The sequence below is a fragment of the Apteryx mantelli genome, chromosome 2 (assembly GCF_036417845.1).
Source record: "Apteryx mantelli isolate bAptMan1 chromosome 2, bAptMan1.hap1, whole genome shotgun sequence".
In the NCBI taxonomy this organism is placed as follows: Eukaryota; Metazoa; Chordata; class Aves; order Apterygiformes; family Apterygidae; genus Apteryx; species Apteryx mantelli.
In genome coordinates, this window is record NC_089979.1 from 159,535,346 (window position 1) to 159,552,187 (window position 16,842).

Here is a 16,842-nt window from a genome sequence, read left to right on the forward strand (position 1 = left end):
GGGGGATCTTTTCTAGGTGCATGAAGATCTGAAGCGAGGGTGTAGCGAGGATGGGGCCAGACTCTTTTCAGTGGTGCCCAGCGACAGGACGTGAGGCAACGGGCACAAACTGAAACACAGGAAGTGCCGTCTGAACATGAGGAAAAACTTCTTCACTGTGAGGGTGATAGAGCACTGGCACAGGCTGCCCGGAGAGGTTGTGGAGTCTCCTTCTCTGGAGATATTCAAAAGCCATCTGGACACTGTCCTGGGCAACCTGCTGTATGTGACCCTGCTTGAGCAGGGGGGTTGGACTAGATGATCTGTAAAGGTCCCTTCCAACCTCAGCCATCTGTGATTCTGTGATATATGTAAAGTTAGAGATGGACAGGATGCTTATGCTAAATTTCAAATGTTTGTGTTCATAGATTTTTCAAGGTGCAAAAGCTGATTCTGTTTATGTAATATTATCTCCTCTATTGGCAAAGCCATAAAATTTTACCAACACGTTCCATATCATGTAGGGTTGCTTGCATATGTATTGCATATTGAAAGCTAAATTAAAAGACCACATGACTGGTCTTTCAGAGTATAAAGCTCAAACTCCCAGGCCTGAGGCTGTTTTTTTAGCTTTCACCCGACTCCTTTCTCTATACACATTGAGACTAAAGATGAGTTTAATGTTTGACTTGAATAGTTTATTATATGAAAAATGAAAATTCAGGTATCTATAGAAACTGTTTAGCTGCTTCAGCTGAAAAATATCTTACAAAATTTATAGAAGCCACAGCAGAATGTTTTGGCATTTTGAAAATAAAATCTTTAATTTTTTCAATTCAACATAATGACTTGTTTCAAAATTTAATTACATTTGGCTTATAAGACAAATGCTTTTATTTTTGTGATAAAAACGAAAAAAAAATTTAAGTTTGGTCTGTACTCAGGCCATTGTTTCCATATTTTCTTTTTTTCAGGCCAGCTGACCCAAAATATCAATTTTTCAATAAGGGCTAATTATGATATAGTCTTAAAATATTTGATTGTATGTATATATTTTTCTACAGACCTCTGTCTTATTCCATGTACAGAAAGGAAAATGCTCAGTTAACAAGCAGCTCTTCGGTGTCATTTGATCTTCATTGTCCAATGTGTGGCTTCAGGCTTTATTTATTGTACATTATTCAAATCCTGCTTTGAGGTCAGAAAAACCATTTCCTCTTGTTTTTTTTTTTTTTTCTGCGGTGCTCTTCACTAGGCTATCAAAATGCTTCACAGACATGAATTGATGCACTTAACTCACATGAGAGGTGGGGTATTAGAATTGTACAGATCTGAGTTAAAGCATAAAGAGCTTAAAGTCAAAGCCTCTGGTAATTTGAGGTGTCCAATCTGATCTCTCAGAGTATAGCTTATATGGCCTCTCCTATGAAGAAGTTCTTGTACAGAGACACAGACCACCCTGTCTTTGATGACCATTCTGAGTGTTCAGCAGGCCCAGCAATCAGCTCGCAGTTCAGACAGTGCTACCTGCTTCCACTGACAAGCTGCGTTTAAATGACTGTGCATCGGATGAACTGAATCTGAACTTGAGGCAGAACCGGATGGTACCAGTCAAGGCAGAGACAGGACCTTTACATCCTTTTAGTGCCTTGTTGGCAACATACTTCCTGCAGTCTGCCAAAAATGAAATTGAGGCACCTAAAAATTGTCATCTTTTCTAGTACATGAGCACCATTCATCCCTGGAAGGCAGAGATCCTATTAAAAAAAAACAAAAAAACAAAAAAACCCCCACATCTTTGAAGAAAACTGCTACAAACACATTCTTGCCATACTTCAAAACCTTATTTTGGAGTAGTGGGGTTGGAGACACTTTCCACTATCTTTTCAAAGAAAAAGTCTCACATAACCACATGGTGTTTTTCCTTAACTGTGTTCTTTGGAAGGGCTGAAATGTTTGGGCTGGAATACATACAATTTGAAAAGTCAGCCAGCCCAGTGAAAAGAACTTGCTCTGAGGAAGATCTCTGAAAATCAGGCCAAGTGGTGAAAGTTTGGAAAAGCTTAAAACCTGTTCAAATCAAAAGTGCTGAGCAGGTAAACTGATGAGTGGTGCTCCCGGCTTCACCTGTTATGAACATGTGTATTGGCTCTAGGGTCCTGATCGTGCCGGATAGGTTTTATTCGTTGTTTGTCATGTTATTTTTCTAATGCTTGAAAAACTCAGTCAGCCAGTTAATCATATTCAGTCATCCAGAACCTAAACATTGGAGCAGTACTTGGTATTTTCACTTCGTCATGCTGATAGATTATGACATGTGGTATATGTATGCTCTAAATGTGAACACCTCAGGAAATTATTGCTAGCTTGAGAGGCAGGATGGTGCGAGGGAGGTATGTTCAACCCAGTGAGCAGTGGTGGGACAGGTAGCACAGTGGCTTGTTAGCTGTTTTACATCAGCCAGGAACATGCAAACTTCCCTCTTCTGTACAGATAAATCCTTTCTCCATGTTTCAGTGAGATGAATCTCTTTTCTGTTGTATAATGAACACCTGTAGGTGACTCTTAATGAAGTTCTTCTAGATCGACAGATTCTGCTGATTTGTCATCTATGCCAGTTAGATTTACTGAGAGGAATGTCCTAATACTGTGTTTATGAAGAAACATATAGTCCTCCTGCTCTGCTTATAGTGCTATAGTATAAACCAGCAATAGTCTGCAGTTTTATTTCCATTCCATTTATTTGTCCAGAATTTAAGCAACATTTTCATTTTGATTTGAACTGTCTATGCTTGGTCTCAATAAAAAGGTACACCTTTCAGCAAAGTTGAACAATATTTGTTACCTGTTCTTTGATTTTTTTTTTTATTATTATTATTATTTTTTAAATAGCAAACCAATGGACTAACACTATTTGGCATAATCTTGTTTAAAATATTATAAATGCATAACTCAGAAATAATGGATCCACTTTTATTCAAACTTGACTTCTTTTGCAGATTTAGTGAGTCTGGAAAACAAATTGTCTGAGAAATGTATTGCTATAACTCATCGCATGCAGGTTTTTATAAGAAATTACATTGTGTTTTCTGGTACATACTGTCTTATTTGACAACTAATTTCTAATATAAAGATGCATCAATTTTTAAAGGAATGAGGATAAGGAAACAAGTATAAGGTGGAAGTTTCAACTGTGCATTTCTTTATTTAAAAATGAGTGATTTCTCAACCTCAGCATTACATTAGTCTTGTGGATTTTTTTCCTGAGGTATAATATATTTTGTGTGCTTTTCTCTAATAAATGTGCATATAACCAAGATCATTTTGCCTTCTCCACTGTAACTTTCCTGCTAGACAAATATAAAAATATATTAAAATAACAAGAAGGATTTTGGCCTGCAGCATTTTATGAGTTCTAGGTGACAAAGCAGAAAGACCATAAAAATATAGAGACTCGTATAAATAAAAATGTACTAAGTTTGGCTTTCCATTACAACATTTCATCTCATTAAATCAAAGGTTTTGCACCTTTGTAATCCAAAGCACAATGAAATCCAGTTTTATAGATACATATCCAGGTAGTCATAGGTCCTTACTCAAGAGAAGTTTCTTACAGATAAAAGTGAGCTTTTAAAGTTTATCTAGCTGTCTATTTTTAACTTCATACTTCTTTCTCTGCTATTCATCCCTCTGTCTGACTTTGAAGGCCATCATATTCCTTTTTAATAAAATTAAGGCTGAGATCATTATAAAGTAGGCAGAATATACTCCTTTTTTTAAGCAAGTTACTGAATATGTGCTGTTTCATTTAATTTATATAATATTTCACACAATATTAACTGGTAATCATTTCCAGTCTACAGATGGGTAAATTGAAACTCAAGACAATTTGCTTGATTTTTTTTTTTTTCCTAAAGCCATACAGAACAGATATGAGAATAGAAACAGAGAACTGTGATTCTCACTCTTGAACTAAAACATGCTCCACAAATAGAACAACTAATATTAGAAATGGAAAAAGATTTTCATACAGGGAAACTGACTCTGTAATTTTTAAGAAGAGATTCTTGTAAAGATTTGTTTAAAAGAATAATCCATTTTAAGATAACTTTCATTTTTTATCTATCTCTAAGTATTTCTTGATCCTCCTGCCCCTGGTTACCCAGTTCTCCAACACTCTCTCTCTCTCTCTCTCTCTCTCTCTCTCTCTCTCTCTCTCTCTGTATGTATGGAATGGATATTACAGACTCGCTGAACAGGTAAATTATTCTGCCCCCCCCCCCTTTTTTTTTCTTTCACCTAACAAGTTAATACTGCATATCCAGGCCTATGACCTGCACTATGATCTGCCTGTGGAAGGGTTTGTATTTCTAAGGAATCATAAAGGCATTGGAAGCAAATGTTCTTCGAATGATGTGAATGAAAGATCCCAGTAAATTCTCTCCAGCAGCGCCTCCTTTGCAAGGGAAGAAAGCTGATGGCAAGTGTCTCTCGCTCAGAGCTGGAGGGCAATCCCAAAACCAAATCTTCTAGTTCATTTCCTTAGAGATAAGGAGAAGCTCTTAGGTTCATAAGAGAGCAACCGCAGGGGTTAGTTGCAGCAAGGTAGCGCAGAGTTTTGTGGCTTTTTGAACTGACACTGTAGCAGTTTGCTTTCTGTAGAATTCAGTTGTGCTCAGTCTAGTCATGAAACATGTGCATCCTATCTGGCTCCTATCAAAGCTATGAGGATGCTGATCCTTTACCTCTGCAAAAGTCCTAACACATGAGTCATGCTCTTCATTAATTATAAAAAGTCACTTGCGCAAGCTGAGCATAAGGTGATTATCATCCCAGTAGACAGATTTTGCATGTGATTTCAACAGACACCAACAACAATACAGGTATGCAGAGGATGAGCAGACCTGAAGTCAGTAAATGCACTGAATACTTACTGGCTAAAAGTTTAAGACTGTCTGCTTATTTACCTACCAGCCAGACTGCCAAAAGATATAAAGGAGAATGGAAACATAAATAGTATACAATTATCTTTCAAAAAACGACATAACTTTATTATCATTTAGCTTAATCTCTGGGTATGAAATGAAAAATCACTGTACATTTAAGCATTAAACATTTGGGACCGTTTTCCCTGTCTCTCAGGGTCCAAACATTTTTAGCATTCAGGAAAAGAAATTACAGCACTTGTATGTTTATTCTTTTAAATACTGTAATTAAGAACCTTATTTGCATGGCAGGCAAAGCTGGCAACTTTCATGTACTCAGCGTGGTGAAAATGTCAAGTTTCATAGCTTGTGACAGATTAATAGAAAAATTATTTTAAAACTCTGAAAATTATTCATAGATCTTGAATCAGAGGTTGCATTTTGTAAAGAATAAAAATAGGCAAAACTGAGTGTAGCATCAATCTCTAAATTGAGTGTTCTTAGTTTTTTAAATAATTGAAATGGTAGGCTTAGCAAAAAATATTCACCAAGTGAATTGTAAAACCTTCAAAATATTCCTTCATCTTCTTTTGCATTGTAAATTAGCATCAATGTATTTAGCACAGTTTTGAAAAATATAAAGGATTATACGAAGAATCCGTTAAAATTGGTTGGTATCAGAGACCTACCAAATGTGGACTGCTGTTGTTGTAGAGCATCCCTTTTTTTGACCAGTCATCCATTTTTGGTGACTTTACTCTTGAAATTATTCTAACGACATTACTGTGTCAGTCGTAGTTGGTGAGAGCAGTGCAGCAGAGTCACTTCAGGGAGCACCATTTCAGAGCCAGTTCCTCTATGGCACTGGAAGCAAAGAGGACAGTACAGGGTGTCCAAGGAATTAGCTGATTTACTTTAAACAGAGACTATATAGGTAGGTTGCAGAGACAAGCCTTAGATGCAAACATCAAACCAAGACCTAAGTTTTGTTTTCGTATAGTTACATTTGCAAGATGTGAATGTTCTGAAACTGTCAATCTGTTTAATCTTTCTCATCTCTCTGTTGAATATGCCATAACCAGCTGTATGGTGTATACCATTCTAATGCAGTGTAAATGGCAATAGAAAACCAATCACTAATTGGTGAATTTAAGGCATTATGCCACTAACGTGTTGAGCTAGTTAATGCCAGTAAGCAGTTCAATTAGTATCTCTCCATTAGCAGGGATTTTGCTTTTTCATCTTTAGTGCTTGGCCATTGTCAGACACAAGCTGTTGATCTCAATATGACAAATCTTCTCTATCTCTCTATCCAGGCTAGCTATACGTTGAATACAGGACCAGATTTCTGTAGTCAATGTTGCAAACAAACAGTTCATACTTAGTGTATGTAAGGGATATAAATATGAATAGATAATGTATTTTTTTGGCAGTAATGCAGCATGTTATGGAATACTGTGTCGCTCTTCAGTTTAAGGAGAATGTTAAGAGTTTCCAGAGAAGGGCTCCAAGAACTGGGAAAATGCAAGAAGCTCAATCTGCTAAAATAGGAAAAAAAAAAATTAATCCATCAGTGGCTGTAAGTACATCCATATGAACAGAAATGTGAGAATAGAGAATATATATGGCTGTACATTGCTTCGTTTTCCATCTGAATTTATCAAAAGTCAAACTTTTGAACAGTAAAGAAAGAGCAAAAAATATGATGCTCTCTATTATGAGCCTTTTAGATATTAAGTCTAAATGATGATCCATATACTCTACTCAACAGTTCAGGGAAATTATTTTGTAGAAGATAGACTAGTCCACTACTTACTTCATAAATTTCCTGAGCATTTGAAGTTTAGTGAGGCTTATGTAATATAGACAGAGTATAAGGCAGTGATCCACAAAGTAAGACTGGGCCAAAAACATTGGTGAAACCTGATTGAACTGCCCAGTGGGTTTACAGATGTTTTGAATAACAGAAGGAGCACAAAACAGCCAGTGTACACTTTTTTTTTTTATCTGTCTCGATATTATATGAGGGTGACCAGTGGCATTTCTCTGCCTTTGCTTTGCTCTGTAAGTCGTGTTACAGACACTGGGTTATGAGAATACCTCTATTAGTCATGTGCTTTTTTTCTGTCAATTTGATTTGACATAAGTATACTTATGTATGAGTATATATGATATAGAATACATTTGCAGAAGTGTGTGCATTTTAATTTTTCCAATATTGAGAAGGTGGAAAGGCGATATCAGTGCAACATTAACAATAGACATCATCAACATTCTAGTTCATTCCTTAGAGATAAGGAGAAGCTCTTAGGTTCAAATTCCTAAACACAGAAAGCACAGAAATGTGTACACATTGCAAGTCATTAGTTCGAGCCCACCAAACATTTCCTGTGACAATTACCTTTGCTGCTATAAAATTTACTTTGCACAATCCTCTGGAGCATTACTAATTGCTTTTCCTAACCCCCAGAGATTAAAGGATTTTGAAATGAACATATAGACAAGCAGTGGTTCTAATTTCAAATATGAGCTTTATTAAGGCAAGTTCTGTTTTACAAAATAGGGTCATTAACAGAATGTTTAATGCTGGAAATATCCAATCCTCATCCCCCCATCTTCCTCCAATCTCAAGAAATTGCACTCTGCCTGTATTTTTAAAAAATGTGCAACCTCAACTCATTTCCATCTGGCATCAGTTCTGTGTCTCATCTTCAAGAATAAACATAACCATGTTGGCACTTGTTTCTCAAATCCTTTTCCACTAGGGGGTATGATAGACTGTGACTGTATTTCATAGTAACCCTTCTGTATGATACTGTAGTACTAAAGCAGACACACATGAGGGAGAAGAACAGGCATGCAAAGCTTGATACATAATTTATGGAGATTTAAATCCTGCCATTCATAAATATAATTATAACCTAAGGCTTGAAAGTTATATGGACCTTGCCATATTGATCATGCTCCAGCTCTGTTTATTCAGACCATTCATTTGTTGACAGACACACAATGACAGCGTTCTTATTATATTGTAAAACAATTAATGAAAGGAAATACTTTTATTTTACACAAATAATATTGTTTGTTTCTGTGCATGTTGTGCTCCCTCCACCTTCAGATGGGAAATATAATCCCATGGGGAGGGGAATATTATTAAATCAGCAATCAACCTTCAAGTCATTTTGGTATAAACACTGTAATTATTTCATCTCTAGTAAACAGCATATAAAACAACAGCACATAAGGGTGACAATTTGCAATATGCTTTGAATGTCTTTGTTTAAAAAAAACTATTATGGCTGAAGGCAACATTATTGAAATTAAAAAAAAAAAAAGTTCTGACAGCCAACAGAGGGGGTAATTAGTCAGTAAATTTCAAGTAATAAAAGTAGCAGGTCATTGCAACAGACGTTACATTTTGTGGGGGGAGAAGTCACTGTTTATTAGCCTTGAAGCCAGATTTGCTTACCTTTATTCAAAAAACATAACATATTACGAAAAGATGCTATGTGCAATTATAATAATTTAGCCTGCATGAATTTTAAAACTCCCAATCTTCTCTCACTTAGGTGGGTCTAAGTTCACTTATGGCAGAGAAGTTAACTACAAATCTACATAGATGTAATTGTAGTAGTGTGCACCTTGGGGGGAGAATTGTTAAACCTAAAACCTTACATAAAATGTTGTATTTGGAGAGTAAATGTGCTGCTACCTAACACTTTTAATCTCTCTGTTATAGCAGGAGAAATACTCCATTGCATGCATTAGATTTATTTTAAGTTTCAGACTGGGCATTGTATTTTACATTTCTGATTGCTTCCATGAGCAGAGCACTGTGAGCGCTCGCGTGATGCAGTCCGCCACCAAGGGGGGATGCCTCTGCTAACTGGCAGAACCGTCGGTGATTTGTGGGAGCGGTTTGTCTGCAATTCATCAGGTCATAAACAACAGTACACACTTCAGTGAGCGCCACTCTTTAGAGGGGTGTAAAGACAATTGCCATTAATACTAGCTAGGCTTCAGAGGGTTTGACAACATCATGAAAAAGCAGTCTCATCTATATAATTTAAAGTTCCTGGTCAGTAAGTATCAGGCATATGTTTTATGTGGCTTAGAACCTTTTTTCAGACTGGTTACTTTCTTGTTAGGAGTCCTTTAAAATATATTTTTCAGTCAAATAATTACTATTTTTGTTTAAATGTTCTCGTCCAACACACAATGAAGAGTGAGGGATTCCCCAAAGGGCATCCATTGTTATTGAAATGTTTATTTATTGAGTGCTTTTGCCAGAAACCCCTCATGAGAAAAATCTCATTTTATGAGCTCCTGAAGCAGTCAGTTCCCAAAACATCTAGCAGAAATGCAATTTTGGCCAAGTAATCTCAAGGTCTTTTGTTTGTTTTTAAATAATCAGCAGAATACCAATGTGTGAAAAAGTTGCGACAAGAACTGGTTTATTTTCTATATTTTGTAGATATTCTTAGCAGAGTTGTGCTTATGTTGTCACCTGGCAAATCCTTCTTAAATTCAAACATTCACTTACTACTGCGGAATAAAGCAGTATCCCACATGGTAATATATGAATGGGCTTCTTAAAAGTTTCTTAGATTTCTTCCCCAAAAGAATGGGTATTAACCAATATTATCAGAGTCCCATAAGGATATTTTTTCCCCACCTGATTTTTTTTCTCTTTATTTTCCTACATTTTCTCTTTGGTCGTGCGGAGAAATGACAGTGCTTGTGGCAGTGCATACGTGGGCATGAGTTGTCTACTCTGGCTGCTGTCGCCTTGCTGGATTATCAAGGCAGAGTCACTAGAGAGAGAACGCTGTGATAGTCCCAGGAAGTCTTAAATGACAGGCAGGAGTGCTTTGTTTCAAATTCCTACGTCACGCTGCCTGGGTTGGATCACTGAAAGGATCCAGTTCTTAATCGATATGATTTTAATGATGCCATTAACTGCCTAGCTGCAGTGAGTGAGGAGTGAGCCCTAGCACAGAGACAGAGGCATGAACCAAGGTGAGGAAAGGAGCAGGAGGAAACTTGTGCTGTCTTTGCTGGTGAAGCCAAAGGGCAGTGTAACTACACCATATTTAAAAGTTAGCATTAGTTTCAGGTGCTTGACTACAGTGGAATACATGGTGTAAATTTTGGGGGATACATGAAGTTGTTTCTTTATGTTGTCCTTGTCATAGGCCCCCTGCATGCTAGCTTGGTGCCTGCTTTTCTTTAAAGGCACTGCTGATTACACTATAAGCATCAGAGCGACAGAAGAGGACTCATCATTTCTCTTAGGCTGGCAATAAAAAAAGGAGGACAGTGTAAAGCTCAATTATATTCAGTGCATAGTATCATGAAACTCCCATGTGCCTTTTATGGTGGATTATCTCACCTTCAGTGACAGAATCTGTGAATGATCTGAATTTTTATAAAGCAATTATGTATCTCAAATAAAATATATGCAATTGTATTATATCGTAAAGAACTATTTAAATGATGCTGATAAATGCTTTATAACTACTTAATATTTATTAAAATATATTTCTTGCACATTAATGATGGCATCTGGAGTGTCCTTTAGCAATAAAATCTTTCTGTTTTCTTTTCTCTCTCCCTCCCACGCCCAGAAAAGTATTTAGAGAAAAGAGACTGATTAATGACAGATCCTGTTAACTCCAGAATAGAATGTGTACAGTGTATGCCTTGCTTAGTAAAAGATTAAGCTCCTTAGTCTTACTCTGATTCCCTTTGTGACCTCTAAGCAAAGTCTTATGATCAATAATAATTTTCTTCTCTCTAGAATGGAAAAAGTTTAAAGGTGTTTCTGTATAGGACATGTGTGATTCGATTAAGCACACTTCGTTAAGTGCTCTCAATTACAAAAGTACAAAATGCATTTCAAGCCCTGCAATAAAAATTTTTTTTTTCAACATACTTCTTTTATGTAGCAACTTGTAAGATGTCATTCACTCATAAGCCACAGCTATAGAAGGTCAAAGTATGTTGCATGTGTGGTTCTAGGTAATGTACTTCAATGGTTGAATGATTCTTCAATGATTGAAGCAGGATTATTACTCATAGTACAAATATAGCTCTTCTTACTGATTATGTCACTAATAACAACCTCAGAACTCACATAATACATAGTATTTAACAAACTGTTATTATGGTGCCAATTTTCATGTTTGTTCAGTCCTTGCACTCTGCTCTTCTGTTAATGTACATTGTAGATTCTACTGGGTCTTGTTACCTCGAAATTTTTTTAAATACTTTTACTATGTTTGTGTGTATTTTTCATATGTTTTCCATGTATATGTACTTTAGTATAATATTAAGGATCTCAGAATTTAAATTACTTTATTACTTTATTACTTTTAGGTACAGTAAGTTTGGTATTATTGGGATCAGTGGCAACTGAATACAAGACTACTTATATGGTTTTATTTTTCTTTAAAAATACACAGTGAAAAAATTTTTGTCAAACCCTGAACACTTTACTCTGCCATTCTTCATCTTGCTAATTTGTAATTCGCTCAGTAAATGTCTTATAGATTTTAATGCCATAAAGAGCCATCAGACTCAACCCAAAAGGGTCAGCAGAGAGTCCATCACTTCCCTTCACAAGTTATTCAAATAGATGATCACCTCTGTTGTTAAAAGATAAATACTTTGTGCTGTCTTTCTGGACAAAATGTGTATAGGTTTCAGTTTTCAGCCACTGGATCAGATTTGTCCAAAATCTTTTCCCCACGTATATTCTTGCAGAATAGGATCATGATCAATATTCTGAGCTTCTTTATTGTCCTTCTGTAAGGTAGGATTCATAGACTTACAGTCATGATAAGAGGACTAAGCTTGTATTGATGTAAGGCTTATAAAATTTGAAAGCATATGCAATCTTCTCTGGATGCTGAATTCCAGTTATGTTCTATGCTGTCTTTGAGTGACTAACTTAATTTCTGTGCCTCCATTTTGCCATCTTCATAGTAGGAATAATATTTACAGGAGTGTTCTGAAGTTTAGTTAATGTCTCTGAAATCATTCAGGCACAAGATATACAAAAAAACACACTAGAGGTATAAGAATGTATGCAAATGTAGCTAATGAAGCAAAGGAAAAGGGCTAAATGGTGTCTTAATAGTTTCTCCTTAGAAACCTATTTTGATAAGGAATATTATGCCATGTCTCTTGATTATGAGTCTTACATTTTTAATAATCTCTTTTAGCGTGCTGGGACCAGCTGTGACCTTCAGAGTGCACTCAAACCTCCAAAACATTTCAACTGGAGATGTTGCCAAAGCAGCAGGTAAGAATCCTTATGCTCCTTTCCCAAACTGTGACCTCCCACTCTTCAGTTTAGAGGGCAGTATCACTACAAAGAACAAAGTGACAGCACATTCTTTCAGGAAGATTGACATTTGAGGAAGGAGACAGTTGAGGGTGAGTGGCACATTTGGGAAATTGAAGTGTAACATCTCTGAGTCAATTAAAACTGCTGGAGACTTCATTGTTTGTAGAGGAAATGGATTAAATAGAGACGTGTAGACATGGCCTAGCATGGTGAAAAACTCAGTGTTGTCAGGTACTTAGAAAACTAGACTGGATATTTCTAAATGAGAACTGAATACCTTTGCTTTTCAAAGATACTTTTTTCAGGCAGCAAAATATTACTGCATTTTAGCTTTAATTTCTGGATCAAAACATGGTATAAATATACCTTTGTTGGTGTATTGCTTAGGCAATTTCCATGACCCGTTAATCTTGAGAGTAAACATTTTATTTCTAAAGCTAACTTGCTTCTGAATAAATGCCACTGTTATAAGCACTGTTGTTGGCTTCTTATCAACTTTGCTACTAACTATATTATGGAGGAGTTATTGACTACAAGAAATCATTTCTGCAAAGTAATTGAATTGATAATTGATTCGCTTCCAAATTAACCAATTGATAGTTTTTAATAGTTACAAATAAACAAGTTGCAGTACTGCTTGAAAGACAGGAACAAAAGAAGTTTGTATGAAGAGAAACTGGGAGCCAAATATTGTCCATTAACTCCTGCTCTGTTCCATCAGGAATGAATTTAGCTGTAGAAGGAACTGGAGTAGTTTCCATGCCAGAACCTTTCTTTGTATGAGACTCATTGGAGGATCTGTTTCTCAAAAAAAAGATTATGAAAAACAGTCGAATGAACATTTACTAGTCACCAACACCATATTGTATTCGCTCAGAGTTTTAAGGAGCTTAAGGTCAAAAAAAAGGTTAAGCACTATTAGTGGTGTGAAACCTTTCACTTTAAGCTTTCTTGTTAACTGGTGATTAGAGAGTACCAAATGGGATACCATTTTTAAAAACAGATTTAACATGCCAATAAGCCTTAGGTTTGTACTGTGGAAATTAATGGAAGTTACAATAGAGTAATTATTGTAGTTGATTATGTAAGTATCATAACACCTAAATGTGTGTGATATATTTGGGAAATTAATATGGCTTTCTTGGAGCAATGTCCTGCCTTGGAAACTTATTGAATATCTCTGAAGGCTTCAACAAACATGATGCAGCTGACAGAGTCTACCTGGATTTCCAAAGACTTTTGATAAGTTCTTTCACTAAAAGTTTCTAAGGAAACTAATTGTCCCATTGAAAAGGAATTACATGGATCAGTATCTGGTTAAGAGACAAGAAACACAGAGTAGGCATAAATTATCAGTTTTCTCAAAAGGTGGAGATAGCAGCAGAGTTTTGCAAGGATCTCTGCGGGTCTGGTATTCAACATACTTATAAATGAGCTGGGAAAGAGGCTGAGCAGTGTGATGAGAAAGCCTGCTAATAATGCTAAATTATTCACAGTATTAAAAGTGAAAGTTGATTGAAGAAATGTATAAAGTCTTTACCAGACTGAGTGACTGGACTTAAAATGGCAGATGAACTTCATTGTAGATTTATGTAAAAAATGCATATCGGGAAAAATACCCAATAGCTTTACATATGAAGCAGAGTCACCTACAGCAGGATGCCCAGGACGGTGTCCAGATGGCTTTTGAATATCTCCAGAGAAGGAGATATTCACTCCACAACCTCTCTGGGCAGCCTGCGCCAGTGCTCTGTCACCCTCACAGTGAAGAAGTTTTTCCTCATGTTCAGACGGCACTTCCTGTGTTTCAGTTTGTGCCCGTTGCCTCACGTCCTGTCGCTGGGCACCACTGAAAAGAGTCTGGCCCCATCCTCGCTACACCCTCCCTTCAGATCTTCATGCACCTAGAAAAGATCCCCCCTCAGTCTTCTCTTCTCCAGGCTGAACAGGCCCAGCTCTCTCAGCCTTTTCTCTTATGTGAGGGATGCTCCAGTCCCTTCATCGTTTTAGGATGAGTCCACCTTTGCTGGACTCGCTCCAGCAGCTCCATGTCTCTCTTGTATTGGGGAGCCCAGAACTGGATGCAGTACTCCAGATGTGGCCTCACCAGGGCTGAGTAGAGGGGGAGGATCACCTCCCTCAACCTGCTGGCAACACTCTTCCTAATGCACCCCAGGATACCATTGGCCTTCTTGGCCACAAGGGCACATTGCTGCCTCATGGTCAATTTGGTGTCCACCAGGACTCCCGGGTGCTTCTCTGCAGAGCTGCTTTCCAGCAGGTCAGCCCCCAACCTGTACTGGTGCATGGGGTTATTCCTCCCTAGGTGCAGGACTCTGCACTTGCCTTTGTTGAACTTCATGAGGTTCCTCTCTGCCCACCTCTCCAGCTTGTCAAGGTCCCTCTGAATGGCAGCACAGCCTTCTGGTGTCTCAGCCACTGCTCCCCATTTTGTATCATCAGCAAGCCTGCTGAGGAGGCACACTGTCCCTTCATCCGGGTCACTGATGAATAAGTGGAACAGGATTGGACCCACTGTTGACCCCTGGGGTACTCCACTAGTGAGTGGACTCCCACTAGACTTTGTGCCACTGGCCACAACCCTCTGAGCTCTGCCTTTCAGCCAGTTCTCAATCCACCTCACTGTCTGCTCATCTATCCCACACTTCCTGAGCTTGCCTATGAGGATGTTATGGGAGACAGTGTCAGAAGCCTTCCTGAAGTCAAGGTAGACAACATCCACTGCTCTTCCCTCATCTACCCAGGCAGTCATTCCATCATAGAAGGCTCTCAGATTGGTTAAGCATGACTTCCCCTTCGTGAATCCATGCTGACTGCTACTGATCACCTTCTTGTCCTTCCTGTGCTTGGACATGGTATCCAGGATTAGCTGCTCCACCAAATAAGGTTGCAGTAGCCTGTCAACATACTTGCTAATCACTTCATTTTATTTTAAGCAAAGTTTTTCTTACTTGCAGTTCTCTAAAGCCAAAAATAAACTCAGTAAAGAGATAAACAGCAGCATATACTTACATAAGTTTTTTCAGGTTTTAGTTGTGATTAGAAATTTTGAAAGTCAACAATATCTTGAAGAAAAACCTTCAAAAATTTTCATTTACCAAATACAACCGAAGTAGATTAAATCAGTACATACTTCCAGGATAGGCACAGTTAAATGCCTCCATGATCCATAGTTAGGTAACTTGACATCTGTCCAGGAACTCTGAAAGTAGACCTTGTTTACAGAAAATGAATAGAACTAATTGACAGAAGAATTTTGCAGTCCATCACATCCTTAAAAGAATTTAGAAATTGAGGTAATCAGATGCCATAGTAATTATAGGAATGTGAATTACCCAGCTTTGCACAGAGGAACCTATTTCTGCAGCTGTTGTGTATATGCATGTCTCACTGATAACCATAGGAACAGTTTTTGTGTAGCAACTTATCTTATTATTTGTGAGTATACATTTCTTGTAAACAAAATGGATAAACTGCATGCTCTCCTTGAATTATGTAGGTTTAAATATAGGGAACTATATTTAAAGTTTTCCATCTTCCCCTGTGGAGGCTGACAGATGTGCAGGTTAGAGAAGGCATGAGGCTCATCAGCAATTATGCAAACAGATGGTTGACTTAGAATATCTGCTACAAAAATAAAGAGAAGGAGGAACTATGATGATAAAAATGATTCCCTGTGTTTTCTTGGAGTTTGTCAGCAATTCTTGGTGTGCATGAGACATGCACATCTTGAGGAGAGGTAAAGCTCTATAATCCCCCTTAGCCACATTCTTGCTAATAAACATTTTTCTAGTAATCTGCAGCTCCAATTCTATGTAAATGTTTTGATTTGATCTTGCAGTTTCTAGGGCTGCATAAATATATGGGAAACCTAACAACAGAGTAATTCAAAATTTTGTGTAGCTTGCTTTCTCACATTAACAATCCCTTTATTTACTCTTTGACTACAAAGTGGGGTGACAGTCAATGTTGTGACAGTGCTGCATACTTTGACATTCATAATAGAACGTACCTTGCATGGTGTAGCTGTCCTCTGACCTATTTCTGTTTGATAAGACAGACTCAATGGTACACTGCAATTTCAGCTCCACATTTTCTTGAAATAAACTTTCTGTAGACAGAGATGGCCTGCTCTAGAAGTAATTACATTTGGCACATGACATCATTTAGACAAATGAGTATGGATTTCATTTCTCTTCAGTTTAAAAGTTAGGAGAAATCTAGCAGAGAATAACTACCAATAAGATAACTCCATTTATTTAAAGTTGCAATATAGTCAATGAGCTATACTAGTATGATTTTGATTTCATACAGCTTTATAAATCCTCTAGAATAACACTGTTTACACAAAGACATGTAAAGTAACAGTGAGTATTAGAAAAGAGGTGACTTCTGAAGTTTCCATATGTAAAGCATATGAGATGGCTATAACATGTTTGCATATATAGGGCTCATATAAAATAAAGATGCAGGATAGAAAAGACATTGTTGTCCATAGACACAGTTGCTGAAATGAAATAAAAGCAGTTGCTTAGGCGTAGCTGAAGCCTTTCACTAATTAGAACC

The 16,842-nt window shown here is 37.2% G+C and overlaps 1 protein-coding gene across 1 annotated transcript in view; it reads left to right on the forward strand.

Annotated features, from left to right (window-relative positions):
* Nucleotides 1-16,842, forward strand: part of PTPRN2 (protein tyrosine phosphatase receptor type N2) — a 586,186-nt gene that overhangs the window by 203,241 nt on the left and 366,103 nt on the right. The window contains exon 12 of the mRNA XM_067292199.1: nt 12,131-12,210. Within this exon, the coding sequence (XP_067148300.1) occupies nt 12,131-12,210 (80 nt within the window). The remainder of the gene's footprint in view (nt 1-12,130; nt 12,211-16,842) is intronic.